Genomic DNA, 20016 nt, shown 5'->3' with positions numbered 1-20016 from the left:
CAGCTCATCTCCAGGGGAACAAAACTACCTTTCTGAAGAGCAACAACTCGTAACAAAACCAAAAGGGAAAAGAAAATGAGGCATCAAGCCCAAAGCAGCATTAAAAAAGATCCAGAGACATGGATGGAGCTTTATTTGAGTCTCACTACCCTTTCTTTAACAGTTTCAGATAATTTCTTCAGGCAGATGAAGAAGTGTAAAGTCTCACAACAATAGGGTTGGGATTTTGACTTGCATAGGTCCAATCTTTGTACTGCTGCTACCATTATTCTCCCAAAATCCAGGTCTGATCATTCTACCGCTGCATTAGAAAACCTTTGCAGCCTCCCCATGTGTTTAGGTTTGTCTGAGCTCTCAAGCATACTATCTGATGCTCTCTACCATCTGGCCCTAGACTAGTTTTTTCACTACCAACTCTTAGCCCTTGTGCCTTCTGCCAATGCTTTCTGGTCTTTAGCTTTCTTGCCTCTTAAAAAAAATCTCTGTGCATTTTGATGTCCTTCCTGTTTTCTATGCTTAAAATGCCTTTTCCTTTCCTTTCCCTTCCTTCCTTCCTTCCTTTTCCTTCCTCCCTCCATCCTTTTTTTTTCTCCTTTATTTTCCAAGACCTTCCTCAAATATCACCACCTTTTTGAAGCTTTCCCTGATGCTCTCTCTGAGAGAGAGGTAGGCACTCTCTGTAATCCCTTGGAGTTCTACTTATAAAGTGAGATCACCCTTGGCACCTTGCTGTGGTCAGTTGTCCACACACCTGCAACCCACCACCACGACTAACAATGCTAAAGGGGACAAGGAATAGGTCTCTTTGAATTCCAGACCCTAACATGGCATGTGAGAGCAAACATGATCATTGATTTCAATGAAATTGAATCTCAATCTTTCCAATTTTAGAAAGGTTCTAAAGTTCTTTTAAAATTTCAATATTGTCCCCCCAGCCTATGCCCTCTACATTACCACCACCTAAACTAATGATTTAAGTGATGTATTTTAGATATGAGAGTCAAACAGGGTAAGGAAAGCAATGTGGATACCATCTGGAATCTCTGTGATGCCCTAAAGAGAAGTATATCCTACCTACATCTGTACCAAAAGTTTGATTCTATTTTCACCTCTCTCTGAGCATCCATTCTGCAGAGAACTCCCTGCAGCACATCCCAGCTCTGGTCACTCTGACCTGAGGTTGGGAGGCAGGCATGAACAGGGTCTCAGAACCACAGGGTGATACTTGCATGAAATGGGGGCTCAGCAGGGTGAGAAAGCTGCTCCAAATCCTCTTAGTTGGTGTTAATTCATTTTGCTTCAAGCACAGCAAGAGCTGCAAGTCAGATGAGTGATTTCTTCACCTCAGCGATAAGCCCAGTCTTCTTAGCTTGGCTTGCATGGCTTCATCAGAAATTACAGTGTCAGGGTGCCTGGGTGGCTCGGTTGGTTAAGCCTGAGACTCTTGATCTCAGCTTAGGTCTTGAGCTTGCCATTGTGAAGTTAAGCCCCAGGTTGGGCCCCAGGTTGCACTCCACGATGGGCTCTGCGATAGGCCCCAAAATGGGTATGGAGCCTACTCAAAAATCAAAAACAAAAACCTAGAGTCAATTTGGAAACCCCTTCCAGTGTGGGTGACATGTGTACCATTGTCCAGTCACCTCCCTTCCATCATGGGCTCAGTGTCTCCTTGTGCTTTCACAGGACCCATCCATCTTCACAGTATTGACCGCCAAGTCTCTCCGCCCAGGAGTGGCTATTGCTGATTTTGTCATCTTCCCACCTCGATGGGGTGTTGCTGACAAGACCTTCAGGCCTCCTTATTACCACAGTAAGTCTCTATTTTACCAAGCCACATTGGAAACCAAAGAGACCACAAAGCGTGGAACATTAGCCGTTGAGAATACCACTTAGGGGTCTCTGGACACCATACTGTGCTAGCTTTCAGGATCCTGTCTCTGGAGGCCCTAATGCTGCTCCTTAGACATGTAGTTGCTGAAACCCCATGACTTCCATGGAGATGGTAGTGATGTGTTAACTCTGAGAAGGAAGTAATGCCTACAGCCCCGTTCCTCTGGCCCTAAAGAGAGCAGATAGGCCAATAAAATTTGAAGCAAGATGTTTCTTTACATTTCAGATGCTTCTTTGTGGGGAGAGGGAATGGTGAGATATTGTTGGTTAGTTTGTTGTTTTTGGAAAGTTCTTTTCTTAAGTCTGGTTCAAGAGCCAGTAAAATGGCCTTCTCCAATTATTTTGGTGGGATAAAAAAGACTGCAGTCTGCACTAAGGAAGGGACCCCATTCTGGAAGCAGTTTTTGTGGAGCATGTGTTGCCTAGAAGATAGATTTAGATCTTACTAAATCTATTATTAGATTTAGTAAATCTAATATTTACTAAATATTAGATTTATTAAATCTATTATTTTTATTTTATTTATTATTACTAGCTGCTAATAATTACTGACCATTTTCTATGGTTCTGTTATAAGCTCTATAAAACTATTAAACCACTTAACCTTCAAAGCAGTTATAAGAGGGAGGTAGTATCATTATCCCCTTTTTTTCAGAAGGTAAAACAGGCATGAAGGATTAAGTAATTTGGAAAGATGGAGTAACTTGTTCAAGGCCTCACAACTAGTTAAATGGTGGAGTCAGGATTTAATTGAAGGCAATCTGATGCCAGGCACAAACTGATGTGCCTAGCACAGTGTCTGATACACAATATGCATCTAATAAATATTTATTTTATTAGTAAATGAATCACCACAAACAAAAAAGGTATTTCACGGCTGCAGTTAATGAAGTTGGCATTTAGTAGTCCAATAGCTAGCCATAAATCCAACCTAAAGGTTAGTGTACAATTCCACTTCCTGAAGATTTCTTTTTTGTACATAGAGTTCTGGAAAGACTCTGAGGTGAATTTCAGCAGGAATATTCATAAAAACAAATCCCTTTCCTTAGTCAACCTCAGGGCCTTCTCTCCCTATACAGCTCCCCTTTATCTGTACCAGCTCCCAAATACCCCAGCTTGACAAGATAACAACAGTGCACCGAATAGGCAATTTAGGCATTTATAGGAGGTACAGAAGTAGGGCCCTGAGGATGGAAGAAAACCACTGCATGGTCAAATTCCAGCACCACATTTTTCCGGTGACATTGTTATAGTGGAGGAAAGGATACAATTACCACTACAAAGACACCAGAGACTTTGTAAATAGAATCAAAACAAACTACCATCTTCTCTGAGGAGTGTTCTCCTGGAAGTTAGTCCCCTAGAAGACGTGATATCCAGGAGAGAAAATTGCTTTAGCTTTAACTTAGCCTGTACCTCACATGCTAGTTCTTGATAATTCATTATCGCACCTAGTGAAGTTCTTGTGGTAGCGGTTTTCAAATTTTCATGTGTCACTATCACGGGCGGGCTTGTTAAAACACAGATTCGTGGGCTTCACCCCCTGAATTTCTGCTCCAGTAGGTCTAGGATGGGGCCTGAGAATCTGCCTTCATAACAAGCTCCCATGGGCTGCTGATGTTGCTGTTCCAGGAACCACACTTTGAGAACATTAGTAATATAAAAATCACTTAGAACGCCTACTAAAAAAAATTCTTCCCAGCGCCCACTCTCAGAGAGTATAATTAGTTGGTTCTGAGGTGGAACCTCAGAATCTGCATTTTGAATTAGCAAGTGAGAGAAGTCTACAGGCCACACATGGAGATGCTGCCCAGCGGCTTGTCTCCCTGCCTCGGGGGCAGCCTACTAGAGCTACCTGAGAGAAGTTTGTATTGTGCTACAGCTCTCAAGCCACTTTGGTTTGTATGTAGTTCAGTCTCCTGAAACAAATGACCTTGTGAAATGGCTCATAATATTTTTTTAAAAGACTCTCAAGTACATTTGGCCCAGGATAGACAGATATCAGAAAGGTATGGTTGCCTGAGTTAGTTGGAAAAACCACAGAACCCCAAGCTAAAATTATTTTTTCCAGAGATATTAAAATTATTGCTTTAGCAATAGTCAAAATCTTTGCTACCTTGATGTGACTTTGTAGAAGTGGAGAATTATCTCTGTAGAAACATTGCCTCCAGTCATCTTAATGTACTTGAGCCAACTGGATTCAGCATTAATCAGAGAGGCAAGGCCTACCCTCCCCTGTCCTTTGAAATATAGAAAATGATATAGAAATGTCATCATCAAAGTCCTTGCTACCTAAATTCATATTCAGATCAAAGTTGAATTCTGGTATTGCTCTCTTCTTAAAATTAAGCTATGAAGGTGACCCTGAGGACACATCCTAGGTTGAGGAGGATGACAACATATTTCAGTCATGAGCAGAACTGCTTTGAAAATATAGACATCTTATGCTTACAGTTGCTTCTTTTCCTCTATTTCTGTTTCATGGAGAAATGAGTAGAGCTATGATCTGGGTCTTACTTTTTCTGCAAGGGCCTGCAGTAGCATTTTGTTTCCTAGGCAGGATGACTATGGCTGCCTGGTCAATGACAGAAATATTCTGACACTTAGTTATATTTCACATGTAAGGAAGAGGGTTGGGGCATCTATCGTGCCAAATGTCCAGCTTTGCAGGGGTTGCCAATGCCGTAGCTTTCTGCTCTGTTTGTGGTCTGTGTTCTCAGCCCTTTCATGAGACAGACTATGAGAATAACTTTAGATGAGCTATTTCTTACTCATCTATTTCTTACAGCATTTAGCACAGTATCCAATGACACATGTGGGTGGATGGATAGGCAGATGGATGGGGTGGGGAATGGACAGATGGGTAGATGGGTGAATGAATGGAAAGGTACCTCAATTTTCTCAGATATTGTATTTCCTTAATTCTTGCCCTAAGTATGTGGCTGTTCTAATAAAGAGCTTTCTTTCAAAAGAAACATATGATCGAAAGAGTGCAGACTTGGTGATTTTTGTCAAATTTTGCTGACTTCACAAAGCACAACTAGGACCAATGGACTTCACTTATATTAAAGCAAATTTCCATTTAATATGAAAGACCTTTCTAAAACCCAGAGCTTTCTAAGAGTATGGTAAGTTGCTTTGTTGAGTAGAGAGCTCCATTCATAGGAAGCATGTAGGCAAACCCCAGGAAGTAATCTGTCAGGAATAATATAGAAATTCTTCTGTATTAAGTAGAAGTAGTGATCCTTTCCAATTTTAAAATTTTAGGATTCTATGAAGAGAATATCAATGGAAATAGAAAGAAAAGAATGAATCTAAGAGGCATTTTGGAGGGTGGAAAATAAGATGACAGATTCAGATACAGAAGATAATGTTTGTTATGCTCTATAGCATTTATGGACTGGTTTTTATAGCCCTAAAATCCTTTCACACAGATTATCATTTGATAATAGTCTCCAAGTCTGGTGTTCTTTCCATTACATGACTCTTCCATCAACACTTTCCCACACATACATTCCATCTTGGTTTCCTGGATTGGGAACCAGAAATATGGTGATACCATGTACTATTGCGGGGCTATCAGATCTGGGAAAGAAGATGATTTTAATATAGGATGTATAAGCCTAGATGATAGGGCACATCTACTCTTTATTATAACTTTCATTTTAATTATTTTTAAAATTCTTGTCTGGGCAATGATTTTCTTTAGATCCAACATTATTTCTTTCAGGCAGTGGAGCTGAAGACCTCTAATAATCCACATGTCCATCAAGTAGAGTTTTGCCTACCTAGAGTTTCACACTAATGAATGTTTGCAGGGAGTGGGTTCCCATCTATCAGTATTTGTTGGGAATCCTTAAAAATTTATCAGATTCTCCTACCTTCTTGGCATTCCACAGAAATAATGCTTGAGAGGTCTTGGTACTTTACAGGTCTTGCCTTGAATAATAAAAATAATACTCTTTCAACCTTCCCAGGAAACTGCATGAGTGAATTCATGGGACTTATCAAAGGTCATTATGAGGCAAAGCAAGGTGGGTTCCTGCCAGGGGGAGGCAGCCTGCACAGCTCAATGACCCCCCACGGGCCTGATGCTGACTGCTTTGAGAAGGCCAGCAAAGCCAAGCTGGCACCCGAGAGGATTGCTGATGGTACCATGGTAAGCCAAACAAATGCCAGGCTCTGGCAGCTTCTGGGCTTCCCAACCTTCTCGAGAGGAGTGGCTTTTTTTTTTTTTTTTTTTTAATTTCTCCAAAGACACAGACATGGAGTCAGAAGAGGAGAGTGTGTCTGTGTGTGTGTTTATTCCCATGTGTGTATGCACACACCCCTATATGTATACTAGATACCTGATGTGGTCGGATAGAAAGAGTTTTGGACTCGAGTCAGACCTGAGATCAACTCTTAGCTCTTAGTTCCTGCATGACCTTGACCAAGTCACTTAACTTTGTGCTTTCATTTTCCCCATCTGTAGAATGGGTGTGGTAGCCATCCTAGCAGGTGGCTATATTCAACCTTATACACTGTCCAGCACTGTTCAAATACAAGGGAATATTATTAATATTATCTGTATCCAGCCCAGAGTACATATGCAATTGAGGTAATCCTCTAGGGCCACAGTCCCCAGGGATGCAGGATGTCACCTTCTGTGGAGTTCAAAGCCAAGGAGGATCAGGAAGCCAGGGCTTGTGAGCAGCAATTCTCAGCTGTTTTCTCATTTTCTTTTGCTCTCCTTTGGCATGGGATGAAATTGATGGGACTGAAAACTTGTTTTGTATTCTTCCTGTATCAGGCTATAAACATTAAGCCTGAACACAATCGCAGTTGGTGGCGGTACTTGATCTTTATTTTATTTTTGCATTCTTGGAGGTGGAGTTTATGGACCACAAGGAGTAATTTTATGCTCAATCATATGCATATTTGCTTTACATTTTTAAACAAATGTCTTCAATGTTACCTGACTTCAAAATCAATAGCACAGACCTGCTTGACTGCATGCCCAGATTGCAAACAGAAAACATTATCTGTCCCTCTATCCAATGCAGGTTGTTTTCAGTCCCAACTCTAGGACCAGAGTTGATGGAGCTGATATGCACCAGGAGGGTGCAGAGTCCCATCTGCTTGGCCTTGGCTCTCTTTCTCTTTCCAAGGGCCATTGCAGAATTATATCTCTGTGAGATGTGGTTTGACAGTCTCAATCAAGCTATTGTATCCAAAGGCTCTTTGAGGTCTATGAGCTACCCAGACTTGTCACTCAGTAATCTTTGGTGCCCAACTTGGCTTTGGACAGTCAGTGTTATCAGGAAGCAGTGTTCTGTATCAGAGAGGCAATGACAAGACTGTTTATATGAGGAATAAGACTTTGGGAAATGCCTGGGGTACTAGGCAGAAAGAGCTCTCCTATGGAAGGGATTAAAGGCAGGGGAGACCCTGGGTAGCCAGAGAGCCCAGACTACTTGGCAGGGGAGGTTCTGGCACACTACCTAGACCTAACTTTGGGTCTCTATCACCATTTCCCATTATATAATTTGGAGCCAGGCCCATCGATACACCTTACCCTTATTCCAGTTTGGAATAAACAAACTTTATACAATACTTTCTTCACAGCTCAGCTGGAATGGGGTTTTGTCACTCCATTTAGACAGCAAGGCTCTGAAGAAGCAGTCCTCAAAGAGACAACAACAAGAATAGCCATAATAATAACACTTATATCTGAATAGGGCATTATAATGTACGTAACACTTCCATATGTTCTCATCTAGACCTCACATCAAGCCTGTCATGGGAAGTCAGGCAAGGACAATCATCTCCATTGTTCTCAGCATGAAGAAGCCAATGTATATTAGATACCAAACATTAATGTGGGTTCTCAGGGTTGTGACACAGTAGAACTTTAACTTCTTTTTGTCCATCTAGATTTTTAAAATTTCTAATAATGTGAACATGTAAGAACTGTAGGGTTTTATTCCTTTTTTGGTTTTATTTTATTTTTAAAAGCCACACTGGATAGGGAAATCAGCAATTGGTGAAGCTGGAATGTCTAAGCTGCACCAAGTACTTGCATATTCTTTCTGTCAGAGACAAAATCCTCCTGAACACAGTGGGACATCCACCATGCAAAACCTTCTAGGATAGGGTTTTTTAAAGTGCTACAGCCCTTTCTGCTTCCTCCTTCCTACTTCCTCCTCCTCCTTATGCTGTTTTCCTCCCTCTCTTTTCCCCAGCCCATCTCTTGATCAGAGTTCTAAAGAAGAAAGCTCAAATCCTAGCTCTTCCACTTCTTAGTACCATCACCAGCCACTTCCCAGCTTTGAGCCAGAGTTTCCTCCACTACAAAATGGGGAGCATGGCCTCCCCACAAGGACATAGCCATAGTGAGTGATGGCCCCTAAGAAGATGAATATTCCTAGGACGTTTTTGCTTCTACCCTTGGATGTAGTAAATTTAGCTCCATAATGCTATAGGACAATGTGAGGCTTACATGCCCAATTCCATTTTAGTTGAATTAAATGAAACATGGAAATCAGAGAAGTTAAGAGTCTTGCACAGAGTCTCACTGGCTTCTAAGTGGTGGCACCAGAGCCGGAACCCCAGGTGTGGGCCTGCTATTCTCACTATGTTAGCACACAACTTATTAGTCAAAGATTCTGCCTACCTACATCTTTATTCTTGACATCAAATTGAATATGTTTTATTATCCAACTCACTTATTTCTTGCCCCCCTCTTCATTTCCTACAGGCATTTATGTTTGAGTCTTCTCTAAGTATGGCTGTCACAAAGTGGGGGCTCAAGACCTCTAACTGTTTGGATGAGAACTACTATAAGTGCTGGGAACCTCTCAAGAGCCACTTCACCCCCAATTCCAGGAAACCAGCAGGACTTAACGGAGCATTGCTGCCATAATTGAAAATGGATTTGTGTGGTTTTTGTTTAGAATCATGCCCTCTGGCAGTATGGAGGAGGGGACGGGTTAAAATGGGAACTCATTTTTTTCACAGGCAAGTAACTCAGACATTTGGAGAAGTGTATTTGAAAAGTTCTATGTCAGGTTAATTACTCAATAAATACTTGGCTGGTATTCTGTGGAAGTAGCAATTGGTCATAATCAAGTCTTGATGAGGCATACCTATATTGGCCAGGACAGGGGGTCCATGAGATTGACTCAAGATCAAGAGCCCTTCACATGAGTTTAGCCTGAATGCCTTTATTCCAGGAGTGCAAAATCCATGGTGTCTATCACAGACCACAAGACCAAGCCACAAGGAAGGACCATGATCAAGGGTCCACAAGGAAGGACCAAGGCCAAGGTCCCAGGCATAGGAAAGCATAGGTGTTCAGCAGAGCTCTATACATCCAGCACCATCCTAAAACAGATGGACAGCCAGGCCAGCAGGCTGTCTGATTGGGTAGTCATGTAGCAGCCAATATGGATGATTATGGACAAGAGGCCCAGCCACTAAGAGTGAACATCATTCACTGAGGGGACCAACTGCCCTGATTTCCCCATTGAAAGCCCCATATCTCAAGAAACCCTAGGCCTGATCAAACCAGAGTACTTGGGCCCCCTATTATTCACTCATATATCAGTCCATTTGGCAACCTTTCATTGAGTCCTTCCTATGTGTCATCTACAGCATGAGACACTGGGGGTGAATGATTGAGAAGAAAGAAGTCATCTCTTCCCTCTCTTAGTGAGCTCACAGTCTGGGGAGATCAGGGCCGAAGAAGATTAAGGCCCCAGCACAGCAGAAAGCCAAGCAAAACTGAGGCAGCACATGGTGTATAAACACTGTTCCTAACAGCTACCCTCCTGTAACTGGCATCCCTTCCAGGGGACTGGGCTGTCCAAGATTTTGGGAGTGAGCTGATTTGGTTCTCTTGGAGAGAATAGACAGGGAAATCAGAACAGAAAAGAATGGCAAGTGTATTTTTTACTCTTCTAGTTCTATAGATTTTAGCATATCACTTTGTTATCCTAGTAATAATTTTGATATGCTGCTATCAAGTTTTTATTTAACAACATGTAGTGAGAGTCAGCTATGTATCAGGGCCTAGAAACTAGGGTTGCTCAATAAAACACAAAATGCCAGAAGCCTACCAGTCATCTGGTAGATAAATAAACCCTGAATAATTTCAGATAAACCCTGAATAATTTTTGGTACAAGTACAGATATATAAACCTGTATTTTTATTTGCTAAATCTGGCATCCCTATGTGGGATATGGTGCTCCAGGAGATAGATATGGTTCTCACCCTTATGGAGGTTACATTCTGAAGAGGGAGACTGATGAAATAAAATAATTACAAATTGTGAAACATACCAAAACAAAACAAACAGGAACTGAGATGCGAATAGCATATGGGAAGGGGAAATCATTCTTTAGAGAAGATCTTCAATGAAGAAGTGACCTACAAGATAAGAAGAAGCAAGTCATTGGAAGGGTAAGGTTGGGCTGGGGGTATAGCACAGAGGAGGCGTCTTCTAAAACAAAACAAAACAAAAAGCCTTGTAGTTTCAAGGAACTAGAAGAAAAGCAATTGTGCAGAGCCCAGGAAGCAGGAGCAGGCCATGGCGATAGTCTTGGCAAGACACAGCATTGTCCTAGACTAATGAGGTGACAGCAGAGACAGAAGTGGGTAAATCCTGAAAGCCCTTGTTCATGATCTGTGTGCAAGAGATGAAGGGAGGAGCAGTTGAGGACAGAGCCAAGATGACTGGTAGGCTTCTGGCAGTGGTATTTCATGGTCTCCAACAGTAAGGTGGTAACAGAGGCTGGTGTGCCTTCCTAATGTTCCTTAATATAAAGAACTCTTCATTAAAAACGGAACACTGTTAATTAGTAAACCAGTCAATACCTTTAAATAAGCATTGAAACTGGCCACTATAGCAGAAGTTGCTAGTAGCCTGCCCATCTCCCACCAGCAAGCACCATCCGGTGCTAACCAGCCAAATCCACTTGCCTGCACCACACTCGCAACTCTGCCCAAGGCCCAAACCAGAAGCCACCAGAAGTGCTGGGATTGAATGGCCCTGGAAACAGCCCTCAACCCGTGACAAAGAGGAATTCGTGGATAAACACTCTAGCCCTCTTGCCCCACACCTCTGAGGTTTGTGTTTGGCCCTGGCCCCCTTGAACTTCCAGAGCCGGATGAAGCCTTGCTGTCCACGGAGGCCATGTCCAACAATGCACTTGGGATTAGCTTCCCTTACCTCCCTTCCCCACACTCCTGGGTGCTTCCTAGGCTCTCTTCTCAGATGACCCAAACTAAGAGGACCACTCAAATAGTTTATTCCCAAACTCCAACTTTTCCAGAATAACCTCCTCTAAATCTGCTCATACCCACGTACCTAGACTCTCATCCATTTCTGTTCACTCCATCATCACTTTGGTGGCCGAGCCTTCCCAGAGCTGAGGAAACATTCAGCGTTTATATCCATGCGGTCCAGCCCTTGTGCTTCATCTCCTCTACTTTATCTTGTTGGCAGCAACTCCTCAGCAAGAGACAATATTTCACCCACCCAGGCTGTTCACGCTAATTAAAAAAAAGATTTAGTTTCCTTCTGTTGTGCTTCAGATCAGCAAGAAAGATCTGTGCCCTTTCCTTAATGCCCTATTCTTGAAGATACTTTCCTCTATCAAGCTCCTGAAGAGATCTACTATCTCTTTCCTGAGAAATAAAAATTCTTAAAAAATTAAGTTTCCTCCTGATTAAGTTTCCTCCAATGATAAGAGAGTTTTCTGACAGAACCCCTTGGCATCATTACATATTTTCCCGTCTGAGATGCAATAGAAGCCACTCCTCCCCTTTTTCTCTTTGAGACTCTTCTCTCACAGCTTGGACAGTAGCAATGGCTCTAGAGCAATGGTTCTCCATAGGGACGATTTTGTGCGTCCCCCAAGATATCTGACAAAGTCTAGGACATTTTTAGTTGTCGCAACTGAGGAAGTTGCTACTGGCATCTAACAGATAAGAGAAACGGACCCTGGTAAACAGCCTAAAGTGCACAGGATAGTCTCCTACAGCAAAGAATTAGGCAGTACTGAATGTCAATGGTGCCAAGGTTGAGAAATGCTGTAGTCACCACAGTGGTTCTTAATGTCAGCTGGACCTTCCGTCTCCTGGCAGCTTCTAAAACTGCCTGAGGTATGTCTCAGATCAATTAAATTAGAAATGCTGGGGATAGATCCCAAATGAATTTTTTTTAAGTTTTTAATTTTAATTGAATATAGTTAACATATCGTATTGTCTTAGTTTCAGGTGTACAATAAGGTGATTCAACAATTCTATGCCTTACTCAGGTGCTCATCATGACAAGTGTCCTCCTACATCCCCATCACCTGTTTCACCCATCCCCCCACCCACCTTCCCTCTGATAACCATGAGTTTGTTCTCTATAGTTAAGAGTCTGTGTTTCGGTTTGTGCCTTTTTTTCACTTGTTCATTCATTCTGTTCCTTATATTCCACTAAGGTGTGAAATCATAATGGTGTTTGTCTCTCTCTGACTTGTTTCACTTAGCATTATACTCTGTAGCTCTGTCCACATTGTTGCAAATGGCAAGACTGCATTCTTTTTTATGGCTGAATAATATTCCATTTTATTTATAAACTGCATCTTCTTTATCCTTTCATCTATCAATGGGCACTTGTGCTACTTCCATATCATGGCTATTGTAAATAATGCTGTTATAGGGGTGCATGTATCCTTTCAAATTAGTGTTTTCATAATCTTTGGGTAAATACCTGTAGTGCAATTACTAGATCATAGGGTAGTTCCATTTTTTTTCTTTAAGATTTTATTTGTTTATTTGACAGAGAGAGAAAGAGAGATCACAAGTAGGCAGAGAGGCAGGCAGAGAGAGGCGGAAGCAGGCTCACTGCTGAGCAGAGAGCCCCGCATATGCGGGGCTTGATCCCAGGACCCTGAGATCATGACCTGAGCCAAAGGCAGAGGCTTAACCCACTGAGCCACCCAGGCGCCCCAGGTTGTTCTATTTTTAACTTTTTGAGGAAAAACCATACTCTTTTCTACAGTTGTTGCAATGATTTGCAGTTTTGCAGTTTGCATTCCCACCAACTGTGCATGAAGTTCCCCCCCTTTTTTTTTTAATGCTCAGGTTCTCAACTTCATTAAATAAAACAACATCAGTGAGAAAATTGTCAATTCATCTTTTTTTAAAAAAAGATTTTATTTATTTATTTGACAGAGAAAGAGAGATCACAAGTAAGGCGGAGAGGCAGGCAAAGGGGGAGGGGGGAAGAAGGCTCCCTGCTGAGCCCGATGGAGGGGGGCGGCTCTATCCCAGGACCCTGGGATCATGACCTGAGTCGAAGGCAGAGGCTTAACCCACTGAGCCACCTAGGCACCCCTGTCACTTCATCTTTGACACAAATATAAGTTTGTATCCATATTTGTGAAGTAGCCATGCAGATACAGATTTCTAACATTTTACCCTGAAAGCAGATAGACGGTTGGGTTCCTTTTTCCCTACATCCTAACACTTGTTTCTTGTGTTTTTGATTTTCTGCATCCTGACAGTTGTGAGGTGATACCTCGTTATAGTTTTGATTTGCATTTCCCTGATGATGAATGATGTTGAGCACCTTTTCATGTGTGTGTTAGCCATCTGGATATCTTTGGGAAAATGTCTATTTCATGTCTTCTGTCCATTTCTTAACTGGATTATTTAATTTTTAGGTGTTGAGTTTGGTAAGTTCTTTATAGATTTTGGAAACTAACCCTTTATCTGATATGTTATTTACAAATATCTTCTCCCATTCTGTAGGTTGCTTTTAGTTTTGTTGATTGTTTCCTTTGCTGTGCAGAAGCTTTTTATCTTGATGAAATCCCAACAGTTCATTTTTGTTTTCATTCCTCTTGCCTCTAGAGACGTGTCTAGCAAGAAGTTATTACGGTTGAGGTCAAAGAGGTTGCTGCCTGTGTTCTCTCCTAGGATTTTGATGGTTTCCTATCTCACATTTAGGTCCTTCATCCCTTCTGAATTTATTTTTGGTATATGGTGTAAGAAAGTGGTCCGGTTTCATTCTTCTGCATGTAGCTGTCCAGTTTTCCCAACACCATTTGTTGAAGTGACTGTTTTTTTCTAATTGCATATTCTTGCCCTAAGTGAGAGGGTTTTGTTTTTGTTTTTGTTTTTGTTTTTTTGAAACTCCTCAAGTTATTCCAATGCACAGGCAAGGCTGAGAGCCACTGTTTTGGAAAAGTACCTTAGAAACAGTAGAGCGAGCTTTGGTGCCCAGGTGGGGCATCCGGGGAATGTGGGAAAGAGGAGAGGAGTTAGAAAAGCTAAGGCCTAGGTGTAAATTCTTTATAAGTTAGAAGTTAGTGTGCAGTTTCTGTGTTATGATTTTTCAGAGTGATGAAAAAATTCATCACTATGATTTGAAGTAAGTTCTGTCTCAGAAAGTTATCTTACTACCAAAATTTTTTTTAAAAAGGCTTGAGAGTTGACATTTAAACTTCATTACATTTAGTGATCAACTAACCTTCATTTTCATATTATCAACTTTATATATAACTGCATCACAAATCTGAGGTATGCCCAAAGTTTATCCTTTTGTGAGTTAGTATAGTACATAGTTAAGAGAACAGATGCTAGAGCCAGACTGCCTGGGTTCAAATCCAGGCTCTACCACTTATTAGCTGTGTGACCCTGAGAAAGTTACTAAACTTCCCTCAGCCTCTGTTTCCTCAGCTGTAAAATGCAGGTACTTAATTACCAAATCCAAGACTCTGGAACTGAGACTGTGCTTTCAAGACTGAATAAGTTTGAACAAGTGGCTTAACCTCTCTGAGGCTCACCTTCCACATGTGAAAGAGGGAAATTATTTGTTTCACAGAGATTTGGTGGGGGTGAAATAAAACCAGGCATTGAAAGCACCCAAGCTGGGTTTGGCACATAGTGAGCATAGGGAAATATTAGCCATTACTTTTGTTACTGTTTATTGCTGTTGTTGTAACTCGGTGAATATGTATTCATTCCTCCCTCAGTGAGGCTACTGTGCCACTTACTGTAGGTGACACCGGAATGAATAAATCAAGATCCTTGTTGCTAAATAAACGAGCATTTATGGCACACTTAGGTGGCTCAGTCGGTTAAGCATCTGCCTTCAGCTCAGGTCATGATCAGTTCCTGGGATTGAGTTCCGCATGGGGATCCCTGCTAAGCAGGGAGCCTGCTTCTCTCTCTGCCTGCTGCTCCCCCTGCTTGTGTGTGCTGTCTCTGTCTGACAAATAAATAAAATCTTAAGAAAACAAACAAACAAGCATTTAGATGATGATTCTCATGCAATAAGTAACAGAAGCCCAAAGTGTAGAAAATTTAGAAGGATTTCTTTCATCATCTTTTAGGTCTTAAAGCAAGAAAACGATATTAAAGCTCAATTTAAGATCTCAAGAGTGCATATTAATAGCTCAGTTAATGTGAAAATTAAGACAGACTCTACACTTTGATGTAAGTAGTTTGCATATGACTAGCTACAGAACTTTTCCTGGAGGAATCTTGCCTCATCATGTGTGCCTTTGGGACTCTAATTAGCCTACTCTTGGTTTTTTAAATCTAAAATTATGGGGTGCCTGGGTGGCTCCGTTGGAAAAGCATGTGACTCTTGATCTCCCGCAGGGAGCTGGAGCCCTGGAGTCCAGCATAAGGCTCTGTGCTCGGCAGGGAGTCTGCATCTCTCTCTCTTCCTCTGTTTCTGCCCTCCCCCTGTTCACACTCCCCTTCTCTCTCTCTCTCTCTCTCTAAAATAAATAAATACATCGCCTAAAATAAATAAATAAATAAATAAATCTAATATTACATCAGAAGCTTCCACACAACTCTCCACAGCACTATCAGCAGCACATACCTTGTAAAAACCAAGTGTATGCAATGCTATACGTTACCTGGAAGAGAAATTTAACAAATAGAGCAGTTTTGCTCACCCGTGAGCACTTATTGCCTTTATTTTGGATCCTATGAATAAAATTGAAATCTGAAAGACAGGTATATTTTATGACATGATTTCTCTGAATAAAAAGACATGGTATTTAAGCATGCATTCAACTGTAAAAAAAAGTAAAACTGAAAATCTAACATTAGCTTAAGAACTAGGACTTTATCTCATAAAAAGGAGTCTGAGGTTGGCAGGTTGGGCACCGAGTGATCCTGGACTCAAGTTCATTCTGGTTTTCCACTATGCAATTTTTGGCAAGTTGTTTTATCTTCATTTCATTTCTAGGCTTTATATCCACACTCTTAGAAGAAGAGAAAGAAAAAGCAGGAAGGGAAAGGAAGGATTTCTCCTTGGGAATTGTCTTTTTTTTTTTTTTTTTTTTCAGGAAAGGAAGCCCTTCCCACCAGACTTTCCTGATGTCTTATGCTCAGACTGGATTCCATGCCCATTCCTGCCCAATCCCTGGGGCTAGGGTCGTGTCTACCCTGCCTTGGATAAAAGGACTTCCACCAACCTCCTGAAGAAATCAGGGGTTCTATCAGAAGGAAAGGAGGGGTAGCGGGTGCTGCTGGGCAAGCTGGTGCCCACCAGGGATACGTTCCTGTGGGAATCCAGCAAGAACAACATGGGAGGTGTTGGGTTTGAATCTAACATCTTCACTCTCACAGTCCCAAGAGACAAATCTGTGAATACTCGTTTTACACAGGAAATGCTCCAAACATATGCCTGATTTCTCCAAATACATCTTTATTAAAATGGCTTTTTGAATTTCCTGTATATATGAGATAAGGAGTTTGGTAAGCAATTGTCTCAATTATCCCAAGTCTCATTTTCAATCTCAAACAGTGACATGGACAATCAGAGCCATTGTTCTTAATTGAAACCTAGACTCCTAATCCTCAAATTAGCAAGGTTTCTTGAAGAGTAAGACAAGTCATTTCTCCTCCCTAAACCTTTCCTATAGACTTGGGCCGTGAGACTGGCAGATCTTCAAAGATTTTCCTGACTCTAATGTCCTGTATACCTGTGAATGTGCTAGAAAATCTGAAAGTACAAGTGGCAGGCCCTAACTCTAGAAAGTGCTACCTCTTAAGCCCTCCAGAGCCCCCATTCTTTCTCAGTACCCAATTCCACAGAGCATCAGTCTTCATCCCATTGAAAGAATGGTTAAAGATCTGCCCTCTGGAGTCAGCCTGCCCAGATTTAAGTTCTGACTCAGCTGTTATTAGCTGAGGACTCAAACAAATTATTTAACCTCTCTAAATCTCTCTTGCATAATGGGGATTTTTAAGGTATGTTGTGAGCTGTGTAAAGCCCTTTCTTTAGTTTAGTGCCTAGAATACAAGTAAAAGTTTAATTAAGTGCTAGCTGCTGTTTTTCTCCAATGTACTTTCCTTTAAGAAGGAGCTCTATCTTCTTCATAGAAGTATCCTCAGTGCTTAGTACATGGCCAGGGCTCAGTAAGTGTTTGATCAATGCAGGAGATCTGACAGCCAGTGTCCTAGAAGTCAATAGGACACAGGCTCCTCCACCCAAAAGGCTCCAGGAAACAGAGCATCTCCAGTACCAGCAGACTAACAGCAGCTCACTCCCCTTGCAGCTTGCATTGGTGCTTCCTCCCAAATACCCTGATAGGACCAAACACTTCTGTCCCACCCCTTCTGCAGAGCATGATTTTGGAGGAGAAGCTGTCTATCCAGACTCTAATAGATGGCTTCAGGGTGATTGACCTCCCTTATTTCCATCTACCCTCACCCAAGCCACTTCATATAAATAGTAGTAACTCTTTGACGCTGTCTCCATCCTATATGAAGCATAAATAAAACACTTTCTAGCAAATTTCATGTTTTTAATTATGAAACATAATGTAAGTAAAAAATATATATGCTTAACCATGCAAATGCAGTTTCAAGAGTTTACACCTTCTCCTCCTACTCACAACAATTTCATATTGCAACCACTGAGTCCTTCCTATATTGATTTCTGGAGCAGCCTCAGCCAATTGCCTCCTTTTCCCACTCCCACCCCCAATATTTTTAGAACCTAATTATTAAATAAGAGAAAAATGATTTCAATGCAATTGGTGATAGAAGTAAAGAATTAACTCAAAGCTGATCAGGTGATATTCCTTGTGATTATGGAGGAAAATAACTTGAATTCTTCTTTTTTTTTTTAAAGATTTTATTTATTTATTTGACAGAGACAGAGACAGCAAGAGAGGGAATATAAGCAGGGGGAGAGGGAGAGGAAGAAGGCTTCCCGCCAAGCAGGAAGCCCAGTGTGGGGCTTGATCCCAGGACCCTGGGATCATGACCGGAGCCGAAGGCAGATGCTTAATGACAGAGCCACCCAAGGGCCCCAGAATTTGAATTCTAAGGGTAAGTTTGCTGCAGAAATCTCAGATGTTTCATCAGCAACATTCAGAGATCAGATGTCAGACTTTCAGCTTGACTTTAATCTTTCAAATCCTGAAGCTTGGCAATGAGACCAATGCATACTGAACTTTCTTGAGATGCTGAAGGGTATACAGGTGGATGACTTAGTTCAATGTCCCTCCAGGTCACAGTATCAACAGAAAGGGTCTCTATCTCTGCTAGGGAAATGGTAGTAAACAAGGAGGCCAGCAGGGAAACAAGTGCAAGCATTACAATCAGAGGTACACACAGATTCTCTACTAGAAAGATGATAAAATTCTATGTGTTCACCAAAAGGTAGAAAGTAGCAGCAGAAACTTTGAAATTTAGTCTTTGAATATATTTAGAGCTAATTTCAAGGTGTTGTCCATATTTTTAAATCATGCATATTTGATCAAGATAGTTTCACATACAGATCTCTAATCTTTTCAAATACTCCATTAATGATCCTGAAGAATGGAGAAATAACCAGGACTCTGTATCTTCCCCAAAGTTATGAGACTGTGTCAAGTGCTACCAAGGATGAGGAAAAAATAAAATGGAAAATAAGTCAGGGAATGAACCCAATGGAATTTTGTCTGAGCATGAATGTAATCTTTTCCTCTAGGCAGGATCTATAATAAAGGGTAAAAAGACATAGTATTTAACAAACCAGCCTGTTACGAAGCAATATTGTCCTGGAGAGGGGAAGGGATGTCATACACAGATAAAGGAATATTAAGAAGACTGGCTCCTCGTGATTGTGCATAAAGGGGAACTAATAGAGATAATATATTTAGACTTTCATAAAGCTTTCGACAAGTTCACATCCAAATGAGTCATCCTGGGATTAGCAGGGACTGCTTTGTTCTTCATACAGGTCTGTCTCAAAATTGAAAATCATTCTTAGCCTAGTCTTACAACAGCCTGATTACTGGCCATCCTCTAGCCTTTCTTGCCCTGAGATCCTTGTCCAGATCCAGAATGATCTTCCAGGAATGCAAATCTTATCAGGTTATTCCTGCTTAATACCTTCAGTGACTCCCATTGCCATCAGGATGAAGCCTAAGGGTCTTAACTGTGGTAAGAGCCTTATGATCTGGCTTTAGTTTCTTGTCATTTTTGGATGCTCAGCATTTAAACCACTTTCTTGTTTGGGAATTCCTTATCTGCCTCATACTTTAGAGCTGAACATGCCATGCCCTTGCTTTTTCAGCCTTCCCTACTGATAGAAGTCAGGCACAGCCAATCATTCTCCCAAACTCAGGAGCAAGTGATGGGAAGATATGGTAACCTTGAGGAACTCTCTCTGGTGGTTTGGTGTTGTTGTTGTTGTTTTTTATTTGACAGAGAGATCACAAGTAGGCAGAGAGGCAGGCAGAGAGACAGAGAGGAGGAAGCAGGCTCCCCGCCAAGCAGAGAGCCCGATGCAGGGCTCGATCCCAGGACCTTGAGATCACGACCTGAGCAGAAGGCAGAGGCCCAACCCACTGAGCCACCCAGGCGCCCCTGGTGGTTTGGTTTTAATAAGCTTGAGCTTTTGGGCCAACAGAGTGTCGGCCCCTGTGCCCAGTAGCAATAATGGCCCAGCATTATTGCCCAGCAATAATGATCAGACGCATGGTAACATTAAGCACTCAGATGAGGTGGTAATTGGTATTCTCACCAGACCAATTCTGGGTGCGATTTGGGGCATTGTTTGTGGTAATAAAAAATCTTTAGGAATTGATTAAACTCTTACGAACATATTGCTCAATAAATTCTTGATGTTA

At 41.6% G+C, this 20016-nt stretch overlaps 1 protein-coding gene across 1 annotated transcript in view; it reads left to right on the top strand.

The window, feature by feature from the left end:
* The window catches only part of HGD (homogentisate 1,2-dioxygenase), a 42456-nt gene extending 33487 nt beyond the window's left edge, over nucleotides 1–8969 (top strand). Inside the window, exons 12-14 of the mRNA XM_044251465.1 lie at nucleotides 1684–1810; nucleotides 5868–6049; nucleotides 8630–8969. Coding sequence (XP_044107400.1) covers nucleotides 1684–1810; nucleotides 5868–6049; nucleotides 8630–8794 — 474 coding nt within the window. The 3' untranslated portion in view covers nucleotides 8795–8969. The remainder of the gene's footprint in view (nucleotides 1–1683; nucleotides 1811–5867; nucleotides 6050–8629) is intronic.
* The last annotated feature ends 11047 nt before the right edge of the window (nucleotides 8970–20016 follow it).

Source organism: Neovison vison, chromosome 6, assembly GCF_020171115.1.
Source record: "Neovison vison isolate M4711 chromosome 6, ASM_NN_V1, whole genome shotgun sequence".
NCBI classification, from domain to species: Eukaryota; Metazoa; Chordata; class Mammalia; order Carnivora; family Mustelidae; genus Neogale; species Neogale vison.
This window is presented reverse-complemented; position numbering and strand designations above follow the sequence as displayed.